This window comes from Anomaloglossus baeobatrachus, chromosome 8 (assembly GCF_048569485.1).
Source record: "Anomaloglossus baeobatrachus isolate aAnoBae1 chromosome 8, aAnoBae1.hap1, whole genome shotgun sequence".
NCBI classification, from domain to species: domain Eukaryota; kingdom Metazoa; phylum Chordata; class Amphibia; order Anura; family Aromobatidae; genus Anomaloglossus; species Anomaloglossus baeobatrachus.
The window spans coordinates 39084778-39108216 of NC_134360.1; the positions used below are offsets into that span (position 1 = coordinate 39084778).

A 23439-nucleotide genomic window follows, 5' to 3' on the forward strand; every position below is an offset into this window, starting at 1 on the left:
TCTGGTTAGTAAAATAGAGAAATCTGCAGATTAGCAATATCCAGTAGAAAGGTGCAACAGACGCACGAGACGCTCATTATTTCACATGCTGGTAAAATAAAATATCTATATATATTTTTTTTACTAATTCTGGTTATACAGGGTTAATAATTCCTGCACGGTTATGTGTCACTCCGGGCGACTGCCCCAAACTCCATACGCCAAGAACTTGCATATTAATGTGTCTTACATTAGGGATTTACTAGGTCATTTATATTTTAAAGAGAAACGTTATTCTGACGCTCTCCGCCATCTGTAGTGGAAGCACAATTCCCAGCATGTCCTGGACTGTTGCCTAGCAACAAGTGCTGCCGTCAGCAGGTGACTACCATAATTGTCCTTGCTCCTATGGAGACCTCAAAAGTCACCTGCGTAACCGCAAGAAAAAAAAGTGTGGCCGGACCCAGGGAAGATGGCCGACTTTCATTGGCTATGGGTAAAGACTGGGGAAAGGGGTGGAGAAGTGGGGGGAAAGTATGGGGTGGAGAAGGGGGGAGAGAGGGTGGAAGGGCGGAGAAGGGGGGGGGGGGAAGGGTGGAAAAGGGGGGGAGGCAGGGGGGAGGGGAGGAAGGGCGGAAAGGCAGAGAAGGGGGGAGGAAGGGCGGAAAGGCAGAGAAGGGGGGAGGAAGGGCGGAAAGGCAGAGAAGGGGGGAGGAAGGGCGGAACGGCAGAGAAGGGGGGAGGAAGGGAGGAACGGCAGAGAAGCGGGGAGGAACGGCAGAGAAGCGGGGAGGAACGGCAGAGAAGCGGGGAGGAACGGCAGAGAAGCGGGGAGGAACGGCAGAGAAGCGGGGAGGAACGGCAGAGAAGCGGGGAGGAACGGCAGAGAAGCGGGGAGGAACGGCAGAGAAGCGGGGAGGAACGGCAGAGAAGCGGGGAGGAACGGCAGAGAAGCGGGGAGGAACGGCAGAGAAGCGGGGAGGAACGGCAGAGAAGCGGGGAGGAACGGCAGAGAAGCGGGGAGGAACGGCAGAGAAGCGGGGAGGAACGGCAGAGAAGCGGGGAGGAACGGCAGAGAAGCGGGGAGGAACGGCAGAGAAGCGGGGAGGAACGGCAGAGAAGCGGGGAGGAACGGCAGAGAAGCGGGGAGGAACGGCAGAGAAGCGGGGAGGAACGGCAGAGAAGCGGGGAGGAACGGCAGAGAAGCGGGGAGGAACGGCAGAGAAGCGGGGAGGAACGGCAGAGAAGCGGGGAGGAACGGCAGAGAAGCGGGGAGGAACGGCAGAGAAGCGGGGAGGAACGGCAGAGAAGCGGGGAGGAACGGCAGAGAAGCGGGGAGGAACGGCAGAGAAGCGGGGAGGAACGGCAGAGAAGCGGGGAGGAACGGCAGAGAAGCGGGGAGGAACGGCAGAGAAGCGGGGAGGAAGGGGGGGGGGGGGAGGAACGGCGGAGAAGTGGGGAGGAACGGCAGAGAAGCGGGGAGGAAGGGGGGGGGGGAGGAACGGCAGAGAAGCGGGGAGGAACGGCAGAGAAGCGGGGAGGAAGGGGGGGGGGAGGGGATCCAGTCCCTCACAAATTTATTTTCAACCCAGATTTACTAGTCCTACAAAGGGACATGGCTTGGCTAAACCAGACCCAATGTTCGATTTGCATTGGTACCAGGGGTGGAGAATTTTGCACTGGAAAAGTTGGTCAGTATGTATTCATGTGATGTCTTATAAATGCATATACTAATTACTGATTTCAGACAATCATCCATTTCTAGTAAGGAAAGGCTGTAAAGTGAGATTTTAAACCCCTTTAACACTGCTGAAAAATTGCTGTTACTATCAGACCCATTCTGTCTACTAACAGAAATCTCCGAGCTCTACCAATAGGGCTTAAACTCCAGAGCCCTTTTATTTTGGAGATCAGTGGTGATCAGAGATGTGAGATCTTCTCAGAAGGTAACAGGGCCCTCAGGAGAATCATCCCATAATGCCAAGCAGTCGCCCCATTCACCGTTACTGGTTACCAGTCAGTTTTGATAGAAAAATCTTAAACTTGGCAGGATCAGAAAGAACAGGAGGCATTAAGCTTCCAGGTAAAGTTCCCCTATCTCATTACATAATGAGGAGTTTAGAGTTCGGTCTGAAACGCTTTATGGGACCTTCCTCCAATGCAAAATGAATTTCCTTACTTTCAGTAGCACAAACACCTCGCAAATACAGCAAAAGACGCTGCAGCCCCCTAGGACCCCAGTACAGAAGCGGCAAGTCACCGTCAAGCTGAGATTTCTGCAGACAGAGGCAGCTTTGTAAACATATGTCCCCCCCCGCCGGAGCTCGTTCACCCGCTCTCGGGGGAGATCCGAGGAAATTCCTTGTAGATTTCCTGGATGATCATTTTGTCCATCTGACTGTGAGGTCCTTCCTCCTCTTCATGGAGAATACGCTGCATGATGCTGTGCAGGTCTTGCCGTCGGTGCAGGTGCTGCAGGTAGTCAGTGGAGCGGATGATGGCGTGCATCAGAGACAGGTACTCCATCCGCAGCTGCAGAGAGGGGAGTGATCAGTAGTTGCACCACAAAGCGGGAGATAACGGAAGCCTTATTACGCCGCGCTCAGAAGAGCGGAGGTTCTCAGTGCGGACATGCAGCATCGTACAAGCAATGCATGCAGAGAAGCCCTCCTCCAGGAAAGAGAATACAGCTTCTCTATCGCTAACGTATTTTTCAGATTATAGGACGCACCTTTCCTCCCAAAAATTTGGGAGGAAATTGAAGGGTGCACCTTATAATGTGAATGTAGCTTACTGGGTGGGGGGTGCTGTGCTACCTGCGGTGTGTGTGTGTGGGGGGGGGGGGGGGAGCTGTGCTGGCTGTGGTGGGGGGAGGGGAGCTGTGCTGGCTGCGGTGGGGGTGGGGAGGGAGCTGTGCTGGCTGCGGGGGGGGGGAGCTGTGCTGGCTGCGGGGGGGAGCTGTGCTGGCTGCGGGGGGGGAGCTGTGCTGGCTGCGGTGGGGGGGGGGAGCTGTGCTGGCTGCGGTGGGGGGGGGGAGCTGTGCTGGCTGCGGTGGGGGGGGAGCTGTGCTGGCTGCGGTGGGGGGGAGCTGTGCTGGCTGCGGTGGGGGGGAGCTGTGCTGGCTGCGGTGGGGGGGAGCTGTGCTGGCTGCGGTGGGGGGGGGAGCTGTGCTGGCTGCGGTGGGGGGGGGAGCTGTGCTGGCTGCGGTGGGGGGGGGAGCTGTGCTGGCTGCGGTGGGGGGGGGAGCTGTGCTGGCTGCGGTGGGGGGGGAGCTGTGCTGGCTGCGGTGGGGGGGGAGCTGTGCTGGCTGCGGTGGGGGGGGAGCTGTGCTGGCTGCGGTGGGGGGGGAGCTGTGCTGGCTGCGGTGGGGGGGAGCTGTGCTGGCTGCGGTGCGGGGAGCTGTGTGGCGCAGGGCGGTGCTGAGGGTGAGATGCTCTGTCGGTGGTGCAGGTTTCAAATAATGACGCCCGGAATTGGCACGTGCGCAGATTGAGCTCTCGGCTAAAGATCTCATCCGCACACGTATAGCAGTCTTCCCATTGAGTTACCAGTACAATGGTGCCTGGAGATGGCGCATGAGCAGATGAGCTCTCTGCTTGTCATTGAACTGAGAGCTCAACCTGCGCAAGAACAGACTCTGGGCGCCATTTCTTTGAAGCCTGCACCGCTACCCGAGCATCTGTGACACCCGCCGCCGCCCCACTCTGCTCCACACAGGCAGCACAGCGCCTGCAACCAGCACAGCACCCACCACAGCAACCTACTTGATCCTATAGTGATTGCCAAAGTCCTGGACAATCCCTTTAAAAGGTACGTCCAATGAGGCAAATCTACAGTGACAAAATCGGCTGTGGATTTTTGCGGTTTCTGCATGTAAACTTTAATACACGACAGATTTTCCAAATCCACAGTGGAAAACGTGCAGCATATACGTCCCATGGAATCATAACCAGATGGTAGACCGTTGTTTGCCCACCCTGTGACCATTACATGTGTAGAAGCTCTAATGGTGGGCTGTCATGTGGACATTTTTGGACATGTGGATTCTTGAAGTGCCATGAAAGACATGCGGTTAGAAGAACTCCATTGGAAGATGAGGAATGGCAGCGCTCTTTGTGCCGGCACCAGACTCACCTTATCTCCGGGAGACAGATCCGCAATCTGGCGCACAATGATATCGATCATAACCATCATGTCAGTGTGGTAGAAGATATTGGCCGTGTCTGAGCTGGCGAACACGTCCTGCAGGACCTTCAGCACAGCGTGTGGGGGCTGAGGCTGGTGCTTGAAGATACAAACGGGATCATCTGATAACGAGAGAGGACAGGACGGGTAAGTGATCGCCTCATCACATGAACCGGAACATGGAGGCACATTCACCGCACCTACCGCCTCTGTTCAGAAGCAGAAGAAGCTTCTCTGTGAAGATCTTCACATTGGGACGTTTACACAGAGTTTTCATAATCACATTGTTTGCTGGAACTAGAATACAAAAAAGTACAATGGAGAAGGCGTCTAGCCTCTGGCAGCAGTATTATAGTAGTTATAGTCTTATACATAAGAGCAATATTCTAGTAGTTATATTCTTGTACATAGAGGCTGTATTATAGTAGTTATAGTCTTGTACATAGCAGCAGTATTATAGTAGTTATATTCTTGTACATAAGGGGCAGTATTATAGTAGGTATATTCTTGTACATAGGGGGCAGTATTATAGTAGTTATAGTCTTATACATAGTAACAGTATTATAGTAGTTATATTCTTGTACATAGGGGCAGTATTATAGTAGTTATATTCTTGTACATGGTGGCAGTAATATAGTAGTTATATTCCTCTACATAGGGGGCACTATTATAGTAGTTATATTCTAGTATCTAGGTAGCACTATTATATAAGCTCTAGTTTGATGTCCTGACCCTCCACAGCCACTTTTTACACTACTGTAAGGTCAGTATTAGTAGTTGTCAGCGCTCTGTATCCTGTGTGTGACATGTCTGAAGTGATATACTGGTCTTAAATGCAGTCACTCCTGAATGTTTACGTCTTGAGTGGAGTTATTTCTGGATTATAAAACATACCTGCTATGTGCAAGTTAAATGCCAGCAGCACACTGACGAACAGATCCGGCAGCTGCTCGGTGGTGTCAGAAGGCAGACCGTCCTCAATCACTTCAAGCAGGAACTGGACAAACTGGGAGTTGAGATGCTCTGTGGTAACGAGAGTGGTATGAATGTATTTATTTTCCCAGCTGCTGCACATCATATGGTGCGATTCACTTCTCGGATCATTGATTGTGAGCACCGCTACTATGAACATATGTCCATTTGCGAGTGTGTTTAGAGGGAAAACAAATGAGAACCCAAAGTCCGATTGTAAATATGCCTGACGGAATCCTGCCTGCGAAGCCAGGCCACTCAACCCTTGCCAGGGGCCAAAATCGACTTCAGAAGTCAGCCACCCCCCCACACACACACACAAATCAGCCAGTAAATATATGTCCCCCGGAACATAGCCATATTGTATCTGCAAGATGTGGATCTCTGGTGGTTTTATTGGACTGGGGAGCTCCCCTGACCCGGACTTGCTTGAGCTCCATTACCAGGTTCTCAGCATTTCTGGCCTTTATTGCAGACAGGGGAGTGTAGCAAATAACACAATATAAATATTATATATATAAAAATATATATAGATATAGATATAGATATATAGATATATATCTCTCTCTATATATATCTATCCATATCTCTCTCTCTCTATATATATATATATCTATATCTATATCTATATCTATATCTATATCTATATATCTATCTATCTATCTATCTATCTATATATATATATATATATATATATATATATATATTTATATATCTATATCTATATCTATATCTATATATATATATATATATATATTATAATATATTAAAATCACACACACACACTTTATTTACAGCGGAACCTTGGTTACCGAGAACAATCCGTTCTGGGACTGTGCTTGTTAACCAAGTTACTCATTCAGCAAAGCAAGATTTCCCATAGGAAATCACTGCAATGCAGACAATTCGTTCCACAACTTGTTAAATGTCCCATCCTGGTCCCCTATTCTATCATTCCAGGCACGCGCACACACACACATATTATGCTCACCTTACCTTCCGTTCCATCGCCAGCCTCCTGGGTCTTGTAGTTCGCCGCGAGGATTCCTCTCTCGTCGCGATGCACGGGCGAACTACAAGACCCAGGAGGCCGGCGATGGAACGGAAGGTAAGCTGAGCATAATACTATATGTGTGTGTGTTTTGTGCATGCATGTGTGTGTTTGTGTGGAATGCAAGGGTGGGTCAGAACGTGGTGGATGTGCAGAACCGGAAGTGTGTGCGGTGAGTATTTTGCTCCTACAGCAAAGCGTTCTCGTAAACAGAGTTATAAATTTACAGAAAGCTTTGCTTGTTAAGCGAAAATCTCGTTAACTGGGTTACTCGTTAAAGGGAACCAAACATCAGGTTTTTCGTCTATAAGGTGCAGCCAGTGCAGTACTGGCACTATCAGGCACAGTTTGTACATACCATCAGTGGGCAGCTCGGGTGTTTAGCCAGTGAAATCCAACTTTATAAAGTTTGAAAATTCGTGCACTTTTTGATTGACGTGTGCACCTCTCTCCTAATGTCCGGATGTGTTATGGACGTTTATCCCCGCCCCTCCCCCCACCCACTGCCTGTTCCTCTTGCTCACTGGCCGTATGTAAATTTCTCTCTTCAGAAACATAGCGTCGGAGTTGGCACCTGCGCATAGCGCTTATCTCCGGCACCATGTTGCTGAAGCCTGCTGTACTTAGTATTTTGCAGGAGAGGCCGGCGCATGCGCCCTCGCTTCTTCAGATCCCGTTGTGAGAGCGAGAGCGCGCGTGGTCACAACAGGACTGGAGAACAGCTGATGAGGACGCGATTACCTGCAGCTAATCGCGCCCTCTCATCAGCTGTTCTGCAGTCCTGTTGTGACCACGCACGGTCCCGCTGTCACAACGGGATCTAAAGAAGCGAGGGCACAAAATACAAAGTACAGCGGGCTTCAGAAACATGGCGCCGGAGATAAGTGCTATGCGCAGGTGCCAACTCCGGCGCCATGTTTCTGGAGAGAGAAATTTACATACGGCCAGTGAGAAAGAGGAACAGGCGGCGGGGGGGCGGGGATACAAGTGCATAACACGCCCGGACATTAGGAGAGAGGGAGGAACAGGCGGGGGGGGGGGGCGGGAATAAACGTGCATAACACGCCCGGACATTAGGAGAGAGGGAGGAACAGGCGGCGGGAATAAACGTGCATAACACGCCCGGACATTAGGAGAGAGGGAGGAACAGGCGGCGGGGGGGCGGGAATAAACGTGCATAATACGCCCGGACATTAGGAGAGAGGGAGGAACAGGCGGTGGGGGGGCGGCAATTAACGTGCATAACACGCCCGGACATTAGGCGAGAGGGAGGAACAGGCGGCGGGGGGCGGGAATAAACGTGCATAACACGCCCGGATATTAGGAGAGGGGGAGGAACAGGCGGCGGGGGGCGGGAATAAACGTGCATAACACGCCCGGACATTAGGAGAGAGGGAGGAACAGGCGGCGGGGGGCGGGAATAAACGTGCATAACACGCCCGGATATTAGGAGAGGGGGAGGAACAGGCGGCGGGGGGCGGGAATGAACGTGCATAACACGCCCGGAAATTAGGAGAGAGGTGCACACGTCAATCAAAAAGTGCACGAATTTTCAAACTTTATAAAGTTGGATTTCACTGACTAAACACCCGAGCTGCACCCTAATGGTATGTACAGCCTGGGCACACACATACATACATACACATATACACACACACACACGCATTATATATACACACATATACAGACACACACACATACATATATATATGCACACACACACACACACACACACACACACACACACACTAATATACTATATATTACACTTTTGATTTGCTACTACAAAGCAGCGGTAATGTACACATACAGTCCTGGCTGAAAGTGTTGGCACCCTTGAAATTGTTGAGGAAAATAAAAGTATTTCTCCCAGAAAATTATTGCAATTAGACATGTTAATTTCCTTTGTGTATATTGGGACAACCCCCTCCCCAATCAAAAAAAAACAAATAAAAACCGTCAAATTTGACTTAACTTCATATAAAACTCCAAAAATGAGCAGTACAAAATTTTTGACCCCCTCAAATTAATGATGGGTTGCACACCCTTTGGGATAAATATCTGCAATCAATCTCTTCCTATACCCGTCCACAAGCTTCTTACTCCTCTCTCCTGGAATCTCGGACTCTTCTTTATAATCCGCTCCAGGTCTCATATCTGAAGGCGTCTTCTCTTCTCCCAACAGCAATTTTAAGATCTCTCCACAGGTGTCAATAAGATTTAGGTCCAGACTCATTGCTGCCACTTCAGAACTCTCCGGCGCTTTGTTTCCATCCATTTCTGGGGGCTTGTTGAAGTATGTCTGGGGTCATTGTCCTGCTGGGAGAGCCATGATCGACAGTAAAAAGCAAACCCAGCTTTCTGACACTGGGTGCTACATTGCCAACCAAAATCCTTTGGTAATCTTCAGATTTCATGATGCCTTGCACAAAATCAAGACACCAAGTGCCAGAGGGAGCAAGATAACCCCAAAACATCTCTGACCTCCACCATGTGTGACTGTAGGTGCTGTGTTCTTTTCTTTGTAGGCCTCATTCCGTTTTCAGTAAACAGTAGAATGATGTGCCTTACCAAAAAGCTCTATCTTGATCTCATCTGTCCACAAGTCGCTTTCCCAGTAGGATTTTGGCAAATCTGCAGTCTAACTTTTTTTCAGTCTCTGTGTCAGCAGTGGGGTCCTCCTGGGTCTCCTCTATAGCATTTCATTTAGTTCACATGTGGATGGATAGTTTGCGGGGACACTGATGCACTGACCCTGCAGGACAGCTTGAATTTCTTTGAAACTTGATTGAAGCTACTTATCCACCATCCGGAATATCCTGTATTACAACCTTTCATTAGTTTTTCTCTCATCCACTTCCAGGGAGATTAGCTACAGTGACATGGGTTGTAAACTTCTTGATTATGTTGTGCGCCATGGACAAAGGAACATTAAGATCTCTGGAGATGGCCTTATAACCTTGAAATTGTTGATATTTTTCAACAATTTTGTTTCTCAAGTCCTCAGACAGATTTCTTCTCTTTCTGCTATCCATGCTTAGTGTCGCACACACAGACACACAATGCGACGATGGACTCAACCTCTCTCCTTTTTTATCTGGTTTCAGGTGTGATTTTCATATTACCCACCCCCACACATTACTTGCCATAGGCGAGTTTGTACAAGAATCACTTAATTGTTGGCACCTTTCTAAAATTGTGGGTAAACAAGCTTGTCTGGCCCATTTCTGGAGTCGTGTGAATTTATGCCCAGTTTGCCTTTTTGTTCTATATTTTATTTTTTTGTGCTGTTCCAATATACACAAAGAAAATGAACATGTGTATAACAAAACATGTGTACCGTATTTTCCGGCGTAGAAGACTACTTTTTAACCCCTAAAAATCTTCTCAAAAGTCGGGTGTCGTCTTATACGGCGGTGCAAGGTGCCGACATGGCTTTACACACAATAAAAGATATTCTCACCTGTCCTCCGTTCCCGTGGTACCTCCAGCTGTTTCTTGCAGTCCGCAGGCACATAGATCCCTCTGTGATAGCGACCAATGCACGGAGCGGCCACTGCAGGATGTTATCATGGCTTTACTGCAGTTGAATGCTTTACGGCGCCACAAAGCATTCAGCTGCAGTAAAGCGCTGACAGCAGCAGCGGCCCTGTGTATTGGATGCAATCATGGAGGGGTCTATGTGCCTGCGGTCCACGAGAAGCACTCCTCCATGACCGCGTCCAATACACAGGTCCACCGCTGCTGTCAGCGCTTTACTGCAGCTGAATGCTTTGTGGCGCTGTAAATCATTCAACTGCAGTAAAGCCATGACAACATTCTGCAGCGGCATCTCCGTTCGCGGACACTATGACGGAGGGGGTCTATGTTCCTACGGACTGCAAGGCGGCACCGTGGGAACAGAGGACAGGTGATAAAATCTTTTATTGTGTGTAAACTACGGCATAACAGGGGACAAGGGGGGAACCAGCAGGATGACATTATTAAACAATGGGCATATTACAGCATTACTAAAAAATGGGGACATTACAGCAGGGGACATTAGTAAACAATGGGGACATTACTGCAGGGGGCATTACAAAACAATGGGGGCATTACTCGGGTCAGCTTATACTCTAGTATATACGATATATCCGAAACTCTATATTTTAACTGGAAAATTTGGGGGTCGTCTTAAGCCCGCTTTACACGCTACAATATATCTTACGATGTGTCGGCGGGGTCACGTCGTAAGTGACGCACATCTGGCATCGTAAGGTACATTGCAGTGTGTGACAGATACGTGCGATTGAACGTTAAAACGTTCATCGCATACACATCGTACCTTTCTCTAGAATTGCACGTCAGATTATTCATCGTACCCGGGGCAGCACACATCGCAGTGTGACACCCCGGGAACGATGAACAGATCTTACCTGCGTCCTGCGGCTCCCGGCCCACAATGCGGAAGGAAGGAGGTGGGCGGGATGTTTACGTCCCGCTCAGCTCCGCCCCTCCGCTTCTATTGGCCGGCTGCCGCGTGACGTCGCTGTGATGCCGATAGTCCCTTCCACTCCAGGAAGTGGACGTTCGCCGCCCACAGCGAGGTCGTATGGAAGGTAAGTATATGTGACGGGGGTTAATCGTTTGTGCGGCACTTTCAACAAATTGAACGTGCCACACATACGATGGGGGCGTTACAAATCACATACGATATCGTATGCGAAATTGCAACGTGTAAAGCAGGCTTTATACGCCTGAAAATACGGTAATTGCAAGAACTTTCTAGGAGAAATACTTCATTTTCAGCAACAATTTCAAGGATGCCATGACTGTATAATCAATATATTCATCTATGTATATACTACCTCTGCTTGGTGATACAAACACGTACAGATGTCACAGGAACACTACGTTCCTCCAGCGACACTTACCATAATGATGATAGGGAAGAGGTTCTCCCATAGAGAAGATCATGGACAGAACTAATGCAGAGTAGCAGAGTTTCTGGTGTTCTGTAAGAGAGGAGGATATAAATTTAGGATCACGTCTCCACTTTTATAGAAAAACTGAATATTAGAGAATTCTAATATTGCATCAGATTCTCTTGCATTGGATGCTATACGCCAATGTGACCCAAATGGCATCCCTACTCATCTAAGAGGTCCAATCGCTGCAACCCTCACCGATCCCAACAACGAAGGACACATGGGCCAATTCCGCGCTGATACCAGGGTCATTCATTAAGCAGACATTATTACACTACGGAACTCTTCGGATGACTTTGCATCGACCTCGGTCTCCTTTGTCAGTAAGAGGAAAACATTCCTTTTGGGAAACTGGTGTTTGTGGATCATAGACCTGGCCCCGATCCAGAAAGCGAAAGAATTTAGAGAATTGATTGCAGGGATTAGCGTCAAAATATTCACACTCTAATGGCGTTATAATCAGAGACAATGAAGATGGTGCCGTTACTGCCTCGCTCGCTTTCATGTGCTCTGCTGACACCACCGTCTTTATCGTCTCAGGACGGGGTGGGCGACGAGCTGCCAACTTGCATCACAATCCGTCCCCGCGGTGGAAAGCTCACACTTCAAAGACCTTAAATGTTTAGCTAGTTGGCTTCAGTCACATCTGATCCCAGGGAGCCCGTGTATTCCCGTACCAAGGAAGGGCACGGACGGCTTCACCAGGCGTAAAAGGGATTAAAATCGACAATGCAGCAGACGTCCGCCCCAAATTCCTAAGCCCCAAAACAGCTTACGATGCCTGAAATTCAAGGTCGTTTTTCAATCTAGTAATTTTTTTTTTTTCTTTAACAAGTCGTTTATAGATTTCATAATAAACGTAATGAGCTTTAAGGTCATTTTCTGCCCCCGAAGCTTCACTACAGCCCCTCCAGGACCTTTCACACAGAGAATGAGATATTCTGCACAAGACGCCAACTAATAATTTTATTTTTTTTTCTATAAGGCTGCATTCACACATCAGTTTTTGGTCATCAGGCACAATCCGGCAAAAACATGAAAAAACAAATCCGGCGTCTGTTGCCGCCGGATCAGTTTTTTTCCTTCATAGCCTTTTATTAGCGCCGGATTGTGCCTGATGGCCTTGCGTTTCATCAGTTTTTTGCCGGATCTGGTAAAATTTACTTGTCCGGCGGCCGGATGAAACATTGAAGTGAACGTTTTTGTGTCCGGCAAAAAAAAAAAAAAAAAGATCACGCTGGATCCAGCGCCGTACGGCTTGTTTTATATGGAAGCCTATGGCCGCCGGTCAGTTTTTTTTTTTTTTAACTGAGCATGCTCAGTATCACACCGGATCTGTCAAAAAACTGATGGAAAAAAGTGATGCAACTGAACAGTTTTTTCGCCGGATCGTGCCTGATGCCAAAAAACTGATGTGTGAAAGCAGCCCAACACATCGTTAATAGTGTTTAAAGAGGTTGTCCACTAGTTTTACATTGATGGCCTATTATCAATGTCTGATTGGCAGGGTCTGACACCCCACACCCCCGCTGATCAGCTACTCTCAAGTGCCAGCAGACAGAAGTGCTCAGCTCCGGCGCTGCTCCAGTCTTCTGATAGTGGCCACGGCCGGGTACTGCACATCCAACTCCCATAAAGATCAATAGGAGGCGGATGTGCAGTATCTGGCTTTGGCCACTATCAGGAGACTGAGCAGCACACTTCCGGCTGACTGCTGCCCTTATGATCAAGAACAGCTGATCGGCGGAGGTGCGGGGTGTCGGACCCCGACTGATCAGACATTGATGGCCTATCCTTAGGATAGGTCATCAATGTAAAAGTAGTGGACAACCCCTTTAATATAAGTGTGTATAGTTAAAGAGCACCAATCACCAGGATTTTCCTATATAACCTAAAGCCAGTGCTATACTGGCACTATCAGGCTGATTAAATACATATCTTTAGTTGTCAGCCAGGATGTATAGGTTTTGAAACACAAGCAAGTTAATAAAATCAGCAGTTTGTTGAGTGACAGCAGTTGAAGATCAGCTGCTGGGGTGGATATTCATAGTTATCACCTCCCACTGTTATTTGCGCTAATACTATTATACAATCGTTTTAGTTTGTGACTAAAAGGACCTGTGCTGATGTCATACCCATGTGACCAGAAGGGGCGGGGCCTCAACCAACAGAAAAAATATTGCTTCCTGGCATCAGCTATGTTGGCTGAGGCCTCGCTCCTTCTGGTCACATGGGTATGACATCAGCACAGGTCCTTTTAGTCACAAACTAAAATGATTGTATAACAGAATTAGCATAAGTAACAGGGGGAGATGATAACTATGAATACCCCCAGCTATTAACTGATCCTCAGCTGCTGTCACTCAACAAATTGCTGATTTTACAAACTTTACTTGCTTGGGTTTCAAAACCTATACATCCGAGCTGACAACTAAAGGTATGTATAGAATCAGCCTGAAAGTGCCAGTACAGCACTGGCTTCAGGTTATATAGGAAAATCCTGGTGATTAGTGCGCTTTAAAAAACAAATATTCCAGAGGTGCTCGTAGAGTAAACAGCGGAGATCAGAATGAAAGCATCAGAGTTCATTAAATTTTGGGACATTTTCATTTTTGGCCACAAATACAACTCTAAACAGTTGCAATGGCGTATCCTATGGAGGACAAGTCAACACAAAGGACAGCCTCTGGCTGCCACGACCATACAACATGATGCGGACAGTGGGGGACCCCAATTTTTAGGGGTCTGAAAACCATTTAAACCAGTAACCCCTCTACGAACGGAATTTATAAGGTTTTTTTTTCCTGTGTTCAGTACTTGCACCGGATCGGTAGCGTAAAGCCATTTTCCCACAATACATACAATTGTTTCCACGATGATTGTTACATTTGATGGAGGCCATTACAATATACGACCAGCACACTGTTACGACAGGATGAATTTATTTATTTTTTTCCGCCTGCTCAACACCTTCACATTTGATGATTGCAGCCTGTTACTAGGAGCGGCGTCCACGCGCCGGGAGCGGTGGATTTACAATCCTTTATTTATCCACAGTACACGTTCTTTAACGTCTTGCAGTGATATATAAATGGTTCTGCTCCTTAGTTTCCGCCTGGCACTGAAATATCCGCACACGGGGGTGGAGCACACCGAGCGCTTCTGTCTCTTCGCTTTTCTTGTGCGACTTGCGAGCTTTTAACACAAAGTGACATTCATTTACTGAATAATAAATACATAAAACCAGACGGAGAAAGATCACAGAGTGCAAACAAAAACCACAAAGACTGGATGTGGGGGGAAAAAAAAAACGGAAAGGAAAAAAGGCCACCCAGGAGGCAGAGCCATTGTCCGGCTCCTCCATCACAGCGGGATTAATCGCACCTTCCTTTTATGTATCCAAAAATCCTGTATATAAAATAAGACACCATTACAGGATGGGTTAAAATGGCGTGTGCAACAAATCTAAAGCATGCCAGAAATTATACAGATAAGCAAATATGTAGCAAATCTGAAATATGTGCATACCGCCGAAAGGTGTGGCACCAAAGGAACCATCAGCTCTTTAATCTCCGCTCCCTCAACCTTTCAAAAATGTGTGAACCCCAGAGCAGCCTCATCGACGAAATAGTAGATCATTATAATAATAAATAATAATAGCGCCATCTATTCCATGGCGCTTTACATGTGAAAGGGGTATACATAATAGGGACAAGTACAATAATCATAAACAATACAAGGTCAGACAGGTACAGGAGGAGAGAGGACCCTGCCCGCGAGGGCTCACAGTCTACAAGGGATAGGTGAGGATACAGTAGGTGAGGGTAGAGCTGATTGTGCGGTGTTATATCAGACTGAGGGTTACGGCAGGTTGTAGGCTTGTCGGAAGAGGTGGGTCTTCAGGTTCCTTTTGAAGCTTGTCAAGGTAGGTGAGAGTCTAATATGTTGTGGCAGAGCATTCCTGAGTATGGGGGAGGCACGGGAGAAATCTTGGATGCGATGGTGGGAAGAGGAGATAAAGGGGAGTAGAGAAGGAGATCTTGTGAGGATCTGAGGTTACGTGCGGGTAGGTACCGGGAGACCAGGTCACAGATGTAAGGAGGAGACAGGTTGTGGATGGCTTTGTATGTCATAGTTAGTGTTTTGAAATGGAGTCGTTGGGCAATGGGAAGCCAGTGAAGGGATTGGCAGAGAGGAGAGGTCGGGGAGTAGCGGGGGGACAGGTGGATTAGCCGGGTAGCATAGTTTAAAATAGATTGTTAGGGTGCGAGACTGTTAAGGCCCCGAAACATGCAACAACATTGCTAACGAGATAACGAGATATCGTTGGGGGTCACTGAATTCGTGACGCACATCCGGCCTCGTTAGCGACGTTGATGCACGTGACACCTACGAACGACCGCTAACGATCAAAAATACTCACCTTATCGTTGATCGTTGATACGTTGTTCAGTTCCCAAATATCGTTGCTGGTGCAGGACGCAGGTTGTTCGTCGTTCCTGAGGCAGCACACATCGCTACGTGTGACACCCCAGGAACGACGAACAATAATGTACCTGCGCCCTGCCGGCAACGAGGTGGGCGTGTCGTTAATGCGTCTGGTCGCCGCCCCTCCGCTTCTATTGGCGGGCCGCTGTGTGACGTCGCACGAACCTCCCCCTTACAAAAAAAAAGGGTTCTTCGCCTCCCACAGCGACGTCGCTAGGAAGGGAATTATGTGTGATGCGTCCTAGTAATATTGTGCGCCACGGCCAGCGATTTGCTGGATAAAAAATGGCACCCAGAGGTGGCGCGTGCGACTCAGACTCCGGGCATCATTTCTTTGAAGCCCGCACCGCCAACAATTTTTGTAAGTTGTCTACCTCACAGCACCCACCACACCGCCCGCAGCATCACCCTACTCCTCCACCACCCTTGTCTCCTGTAACCCTAGTTCCATCACCGGATTTTAAGACAAACCCCAAATTTTTTTTACCTTTTTGGTTTTTTTTCCTCCTCTAAATTTGGGGTGCGTCTTATCTGGTGCGTCTTATAAACCGAAAAATATGGTACTTCTGCAAATTCCAACTTTCTCCAAAAGGCAATCTTTTTAAAGAGAGTCTGGAAACGCTCTATAATAAACACTGACAACCCCAGGGACGCTGCACGCGTATTGGTCGTCACCCAGCAATAAATGAAGCCTTATATACAGTTAGGTCCAGAAATATTTGGACAGTGACCCAAGTTTTGTTATTTTAGCTGTTTACAAAAACATGTTCAGAAATACAATTATATATATATATATATAATATGGGCTGAAAGTGCACACTCCCAGCTGCAATATGAGAGTTTTCACATCCAAATCGGAGAAAGGGTTTAGGAATCATAGCTCTGTAATGCATAGCCTCCTCTTTTTCAAGGGACCAAAAGTAATTGGACAAGGGACTCTAAGGGCTGCAATTAACTCTGAAGGCGTCTCCCTCGTTAACCTGTAATCAATGAAGTAGTTAAAAGGTCTGGGGTTGATTACAGGTGTGTGGTTTTGCATTTGGAAGCTGTTGCTGTGGCCAGACAACATGCGGTCTAAGGAACTCTCAATTGAGGTGAAGCAGAACATCCTGAGGCTGAAAAAAAAGAAAAAATCCATCAGAGAGATAGCAGATATGCTTGGAGTAGCAAAATCAACAGTCGGGTACATTCTGAGAAAAAAGGAATTGACTGGTGAGCTTGGGAACTCAAAAAGGCCTGGGCGTCCATGGATGACAACAGTGGTGGATGATCGCCGCATACTTTCTTTGGTGAAGAAGAACCCGTTCACAACATCAACTGAAGTCCAGAACACTCTCAGTGAAGTAGGTGTATCTGTCTCTAAGTCAACTGTAAAGAGAAGACTCCATGAAAGTAAATACAAAGGGTTCACATCTAGATGCAAACCATTCATCAATTCCAAAAATAGACAGGCCAGAGTTAAATTTGCTGAAAAACACCTCATGAAGTCAGCTCAGTTCTGGAAAAGTATTCTATGGACAGATGAGACAAAGATCAACCTGTACCAGAATGATGGGAAGAAAAAAAGTTTGGAGAAGAAAGGGAACGGCACATGATCCAAGGCACACCACATCCTCTGTAAAACATGGTGGAGGCAACGTGATGGCATGGGCATGCATGGCTTTCAATGGCACTGGGTCACTTGTGTTTATTGATGACATAACAGCAGACAAGAGTAGCCGGATGAATTCTGAAGTGTACCGGGATATACTTTCAGCCCAGATTCAGCCAAATGCCGCAAAGTTGATCGGACGGCGCTTCATAGTACAGATGGACAATGACCCCAAGCATACAGCCAAAGCTACCCAGGAGTTCATGAGTGCAAAAAAGTGGAACATTCTGCAATGGCCAAGTCAATCACCAGATCTTAACCCAATTGAGCATGCATTTCACTTGCTCAAATCCAGACTTAAGACGGAAAGACCCACAAACAATCAAGACCTGAAGGCTGCGGCTGTAAAGGCCTGGCAAAGCATTAAGAAGGAGGAAACCCAACGTTTGGTGATGTCCATGGGTTCCAGACTTAAGGCAGTGATTGCCTCCAAAGGATTCGCAACAAAATATTGAAAATACAAATATTTTGTTTGGGTTTGGTTTATTTGTCCAATTACTTTTGACCTCCTAAAATGTGGAGTGTTTGTAAAGAAATGTGTACAATTCCTACAATTTCTATCAGATATTTTTGTTCAAACCTTCAAATTAAACGTTACAATCTGCACTTGAATTCTGTTGTCGAGATTTCATTTCAAATCCAATGTGGTGGCATGCAGAGCCCAACTCGCGAAAATTGTGTCACTGTCCAAATATTTCTGGACCTAACTGTAAAAAGCTAACAATTCAGAAGTGACAAAGTGCTTAATAGAACTAAATCTTTACCTTCATCCAACTTATAAGACGTCTATTACGGTCTGTGCAAATCGGCCACTTTGCTGGATATAGAACATAATGGACGGGCAGATTAGTCCTGAGAATTTCTGCACAGAAAAAAAGCGTCACTCGGTGAAACGTTTCGTTTCATCAAAGCTTGAACCGCCGCTCGCACAGAAACTTATTATGTACCGAGGCTTATATGTCCGTGTTCAGGCGGCTGGAGAACAGTAGATACGATGCGTGGAGGAGCTGCCGGGAGCTCGTCCTTGTAAACTTCATCAAAATGCAGATAATTAACTAAAGAAGTAACTAAAATCCGAGTCCAGAATATAAGAATAATTCCACCGCTCCTCAATCAATGTCATGTTGTGCGGGCAAATATAACTGACCCCAATGGCTTATGAGAGTCCGTCTCATTTACGGTATTTTTTTTACATAAATAGCGCTGCAAAATACCTTACCATAAATTAGATATATATGCAAATGATAAGAAGTATGGATAATAACATTGTTCTATCTTAAGTGCTAAAGATATTATGGACTTTATATGACTGTTCATTGTTATATTCAAATATTACTATCTATGTACGGAGCTATTTTAATATGGCAAATGTCCGTTGTACCATGTTTGAAATTGTTAATAAAACGAAGTTAAAAAAAAAAAAAATACCTTACCATAAAAATACCACAAAAAATAAAATCTATCGGGGCTTGCATGCCTCTGGGGCTAAGTATTGGATTTTGCAGTCGGTGGGGCTGACCTCCTGTGATATCTGCCCTCACTTTCCCTCCTGCCATGCACAGAACGTGTACAGTTTACTGAGAGAAAGATCTGTCCACTGCTGTTTCCCAATCTGCTGCACACTACAACTCCCAGCATGCCGTTACAATCTATGCCTGTCATTGCATGCTGGGAGTTGTATTTTGCAACCGCTGGAGATCCACGGGTTGGAAATGCCCATCTGCAAACAGGTTTTTGAGTAGGTTTATGGACACATGAACAGACCTCCAAAGCAAGAACAAAAAAACAGAAAAGTCTTATTGAAATCCTCTGTTATTCCTTCTAGAAAGGAGGGTGGTAAGCTGTCCATATGTTTCCAGGAGGAGTAACTGAGGGACAGTACAGTTTCTAAAGCCAAATTCTCCAAAAAAAGGGAATTTTGTTTACTTACCGTAAATTCCTTTTCTTCTAGCTCCTATTGGGAGACCCAGACAATTGGGTGTATAGCTTCTGCCTCTGGAGGCCACACAAAGTATTACACTTTAAAAAGTGTAACCCCTCCCCTCTGCCTATACACCCTCCCGTGGACCACGGGCTCCTCAGTTTGGTGCAAAAGCAGGAAGGAGGAAACTTATAAATTGGTCTAGGGTAAATTCAATCCGAAGGATGTTCGGAGAACTGAAGACCATGAACCCAAAGGACAAATCAACATCAACAACATGTGTACACAAAAGAACAACAGCCCGAAGGGAACAGGGCGGGTGCTGGGTCTCCCAATAGGAGCTAGAAGAAAAGGAATTTACGGTAAGTAAACAAAATTCCCTTCTTCTTTGTCGCTCCATTGGGAGACCCAGACAATTGGGACGTCCAAAAGCAGTCCCTGGGTGGGTAAAGCAATACCTCAATAAAAAGAACCGAAAACGGCCCCCTCTTACAGGTGGGCAACCGCCGCCTGGAGGACTCGCCTACCTAGACTGGCGTCTGCCGAAGCATAGGTATGCACTTGATAGTGCTTCGTGAAAGGGTGCAGACTAGACCACGTAGCTGCCTGACACACCTGCTGAGCCGTAGCCCGGTGCCGCAATGCCCAGGACGCACCTACGGCTCTGGTAGAATGGGCTTTCAGCCCTGAAGGGAGCGGAAGCCCGGAAGAACGGTAGGCCTCGAGAATCGGTTCCTTGATCCACCGAGCCAAGGTTGACTTGGAGGCCTGAGAGCCCTTACGCTGGCCAGCGACAAGGACAAAGAGCGCGTCTGAACGGCGCAGGGGCGCCGTGCGAGACACGTAGAACCGGAGTGCTCTCACTAGATCCAAAGAGTGCAAATCCTTTTCACACTGGTGAATTGGATTAGGGCAAAAGGAAGGCAAGGAGATATCCTGATTTAGATGAAAAGGGGATACCACCTTAGGGAGAAATTCCGGGACCGGACGCAGAACCACCTTATCCTGGTGAAACACCAGGAAGGGGGCTTTGCATGACAGCGCTGCAAGCTCGGACACTCTCCGAAGTGATGTGACTGCCACCAGGAAGGCCACCTTCTGAGAAAGACGGGAGAGAGAGACATCCCGCAGCGGCTCAAAAGGCGGCTTTTGAAGAGCCGTCAGGACCCTGTTAAGATCCCAAGGTTCCAACGGACGTTTGTAAGGTGGAACCATGTGGCAAACCCCCTGCAGGAACGTGCGGACCTGCGGAAGTCTAGCTAGACGCGTTTGAAAAAACACGGAGAGCGCCGACACTTGGCCCTTGAGAGAGCCGAGGGACAAACCCTTGTCCATTCCAGATTGTAGGAATGAAAGAAATGTGGGTAATGCAAACGGCCATGGAGGAACACCGTTATCAGAGCACCAGGATTTGCCAAGTCCTGTGATAAATCTTGGCGGATGTTGGTTTCCTGGCTTGTCTCATGGTGGCAATGACATCCTGAGATAACCCTGAAGACGCTAGGAGCCAGGACTCAATGGCCACACAGTCAGATTGAGGGCCACAGAATTCAGATGGAAAAACGGGCCTTGTGACAGCAAGTCTGGGCGGTCTGGAAGTGCCCACGGTTGACCCACCGTGAGATGCCACAGCTCCGGATACCACGACCGCCTCGGCCAGTCTGGAGCGACGAGAATTGCGCGACGGCGTTCGGACCGGATCTTGCGTAGTACCCTGGGCAGCATCGCCAGAGGGGGAAACACGTATGACAGTCGAAACTGCGACCAATCCTGGACCAAAGCGTCCGCTGCCAGAGCTCTGTGATCCTGAGACCGTGCCATGAAGGCCGGGACGTTGTTGTGTCGTGACGCCATGAGATCGACGTCCGGCGTTCCCCAGCGGCGACAGATCTCTCGAAACACGTCTGGGTGGAGAGACCATTCCCCGCGTCCATGCCCTGACGACTGAGAAAATCTGCTCCCCAGTTTTCTACGCCCGGGATGTGAACTGTGGAGATGGTGGAGTCTGTGTCTTCCACCCACTGCAGAATCCGCCGGACTTCCTGGAAGGCTTGACGACTGCGAGTGCCGCCTTGGTGGTTGATGTAGGCGACGGCAGTGGCGTTGTCCGACTGGATTCGGATCTGCCTGCCCTCCAGCCACCGATGGAAAGCCAATAGGGCTAGATATACTGCCCTTATCTCCAGGATATTGATCTGAAGGGACGATTCTATTGGAGTCCAGGTTCCTTGAGCCCTGTGGTGGAGAAAAACCGCTCCCCAACCTGACAGGCTCGCGTCCGTGGTGACCACGGCCCAGGTTGGGGGTAGGAAGGATTTTCCCCGGGACAGAGATGTGGGTAGGAGCCACCACTGAAGTGATGTTTTGGTTGCAAGGGAAAGAGATGTTCTTGTCGAGGGAAGCAGCACTCTTGTCTCATTTGCGAAGAATGTCCCATTGGAGTGGCCGTAGATGGAATTGCGCGAACGGCACTGCCTCCATAGCTGCAACCATCTTCCCCAGGAAATGCATGAGACGCCTTAAGGGGTGTGACTGACTCCAAAGAAGTGACTGCACCCCCGCCTGCAGAGAAAGCTGTTTGTCCCGCGGTAGCTTGACTAACGCTGGCCGGGTATGAAACTCCATCCCAAGGTAAGTCAGTGATTGGGTCGGCGTCAACTTGGATTTCGGGAAATTGATGATCCACCCGAACTGCTGGAGAGTCGCCAGAGTGACGGTAAGACTTTGTTGACACGCCACCAGAGAAGGGGCCCTGACTAGGAAATCGTCCAAGTAAGGGATCACCGAGTGGCCTTGAGAGTGCAGGACCGCCACGACGGATGCCATGACTTTGGTGAAAACCCGTGGGGCTGTCGCCAGGCCGAAAGGCAATGCCACGAACTGGAGGTGTTCGTCCCCGATGGCGAAACGCAGGAAACGTTGATGTTCGGGTGCGATCGGCACATGGAGATAAGCATCTTTGATGTCGATCGATGCTAGGAAGTCTCCTTGTGACATCGAGGCGATGACCGAGCGGAGAGATTCCATCCGAAACAGTCTGGTTCTCACATGTCTGTTGAGCAGCTTGAGGTCCAGAACGGGACGGAATGACCCGTCCTTTTTTGGCACCACGAACAAGTTGGAGTAAAATCCGCGACCACGTTCCTGAAGGGGAACGGGAATCACAACTCCTTCTATCCTTAGAGCGTCCACTGCCTGAAAAAGTGCGTCGGCCTGTGCGGGGGGTGGGGAGGTTCTGAAGAAACGAGCCGCAGGACGAGAGCTGAACTCTATCCTGTAACCATGAGACAGAATGTCTCTCACCCATCGGTCTTGAACGTGTGGCCACCAGGCGTCGCCAAAGCGGGAGAGCCTGCCACCGACCGAGGATGTGGCTAGATGAGGCCGAGAGTCATGTGGAGGCAGTCTTGGAGGCAGTGCCTACCGCGGCCTTTTGGGGGCGTGACTTGGACCGCCACGCATAGGAGTTCCTCTGGCCTTTCTCCGGCCGGTTGGACGAAGAGGATTGGGTCTTGGCGGAGGGACGAAAGGACCGAAACCTCGATTGGATTTTCCTCTGCTGAGGTCTCTTAGGTTTGGACTGGGGTAAGGAGGAGTCCTTTCCCGAGGATTCCTTAATAATCTCATCCAACCGGTCGCCAAACAAACGGTCGCCAGAAAAAGGCAAACCAGTTAAGAACCTTTTGGAAGCAGAGTCTGCTTTCCATTCGCGCAGCCACATGGCCCTACGGACTGCCACTTTTGGCGTTCATGGCGTAGGACGAAAATGCTGATGCCTGAGAGGTCAAGGAAGAAACCTGCGGAGCAGAATTCCGCGTGACGGCATTAATCTCAGTCAGACATTCCAAGATTGCTTGGAGAGCCCACATGGCCGCAAAGGCCGGGGCGAAAGACGCGCCCGTGGCCTCATAAATAGACTTCACCAAGAGCTCTGTCTGTCAGTGGCATCCTTCAGGGATGAGCCATCGGCAACAGACACAACGGACCTAGCAGCCAATCTAGAGACTGGAGGATCCACCTTGGGTGCCCAGCCCTTAACGACTTCAGGTGAAAAGGGATAACGCGTGTCTGTGTGCCGTTTAGCAAAGCGCTTGTCCGGGACCGCTCTGGACTTCTGGACAGCGTCCCTGAAGTTAGAGTGATCAAAAAACGTATTGCGCGTACGTTTGGGGAATCGAAATTGGTGTTTCTCCTGCTGAGAAGCCGGCTCCTCTGCAGGAGGAGG

General features: G+C 48.5%; 1 protein-coding gene across 1 annotated transcript in view; it reads right to left on the reverse strand.

Moving 5' to 3' along the window:
• Positions 1 to 1440: 1440 nt before the first annotated feature.
• NCKIPSD (NCK interacting protein with SH3 domain) overlaps positions 1441 to 23439 on the reverse strand; it is a 104347-nt gene continuing 82348 nt past the window's right edge. The window contains exons 9-13 of the mRNA XM_075321492.1: positions 11101 to 11181; positions 5059 to 5187; positions 4369 to 4461; positions 4114 to 4286; positions 1441 to 2511 (exon numbers count right to left, since the gene is read on the reverse strand). Of these exons, the coding sequence (XP_075177607.1) occupies positions 2308 to 2511; positions 4114 to 4286; positions 4369 to 4461; positions 5059 to 5187; positions 11101 to 11181 (680 nt within the window). The 3' untranslated portion in view covers positions 1441 to 2307. The remainder of the gene's footprint in view (positions 2512 to 4113; positions 4287 to 4368; positions 4462 to 5058; positions 5188 to 11100; positions 11182 to 23439) is intronic.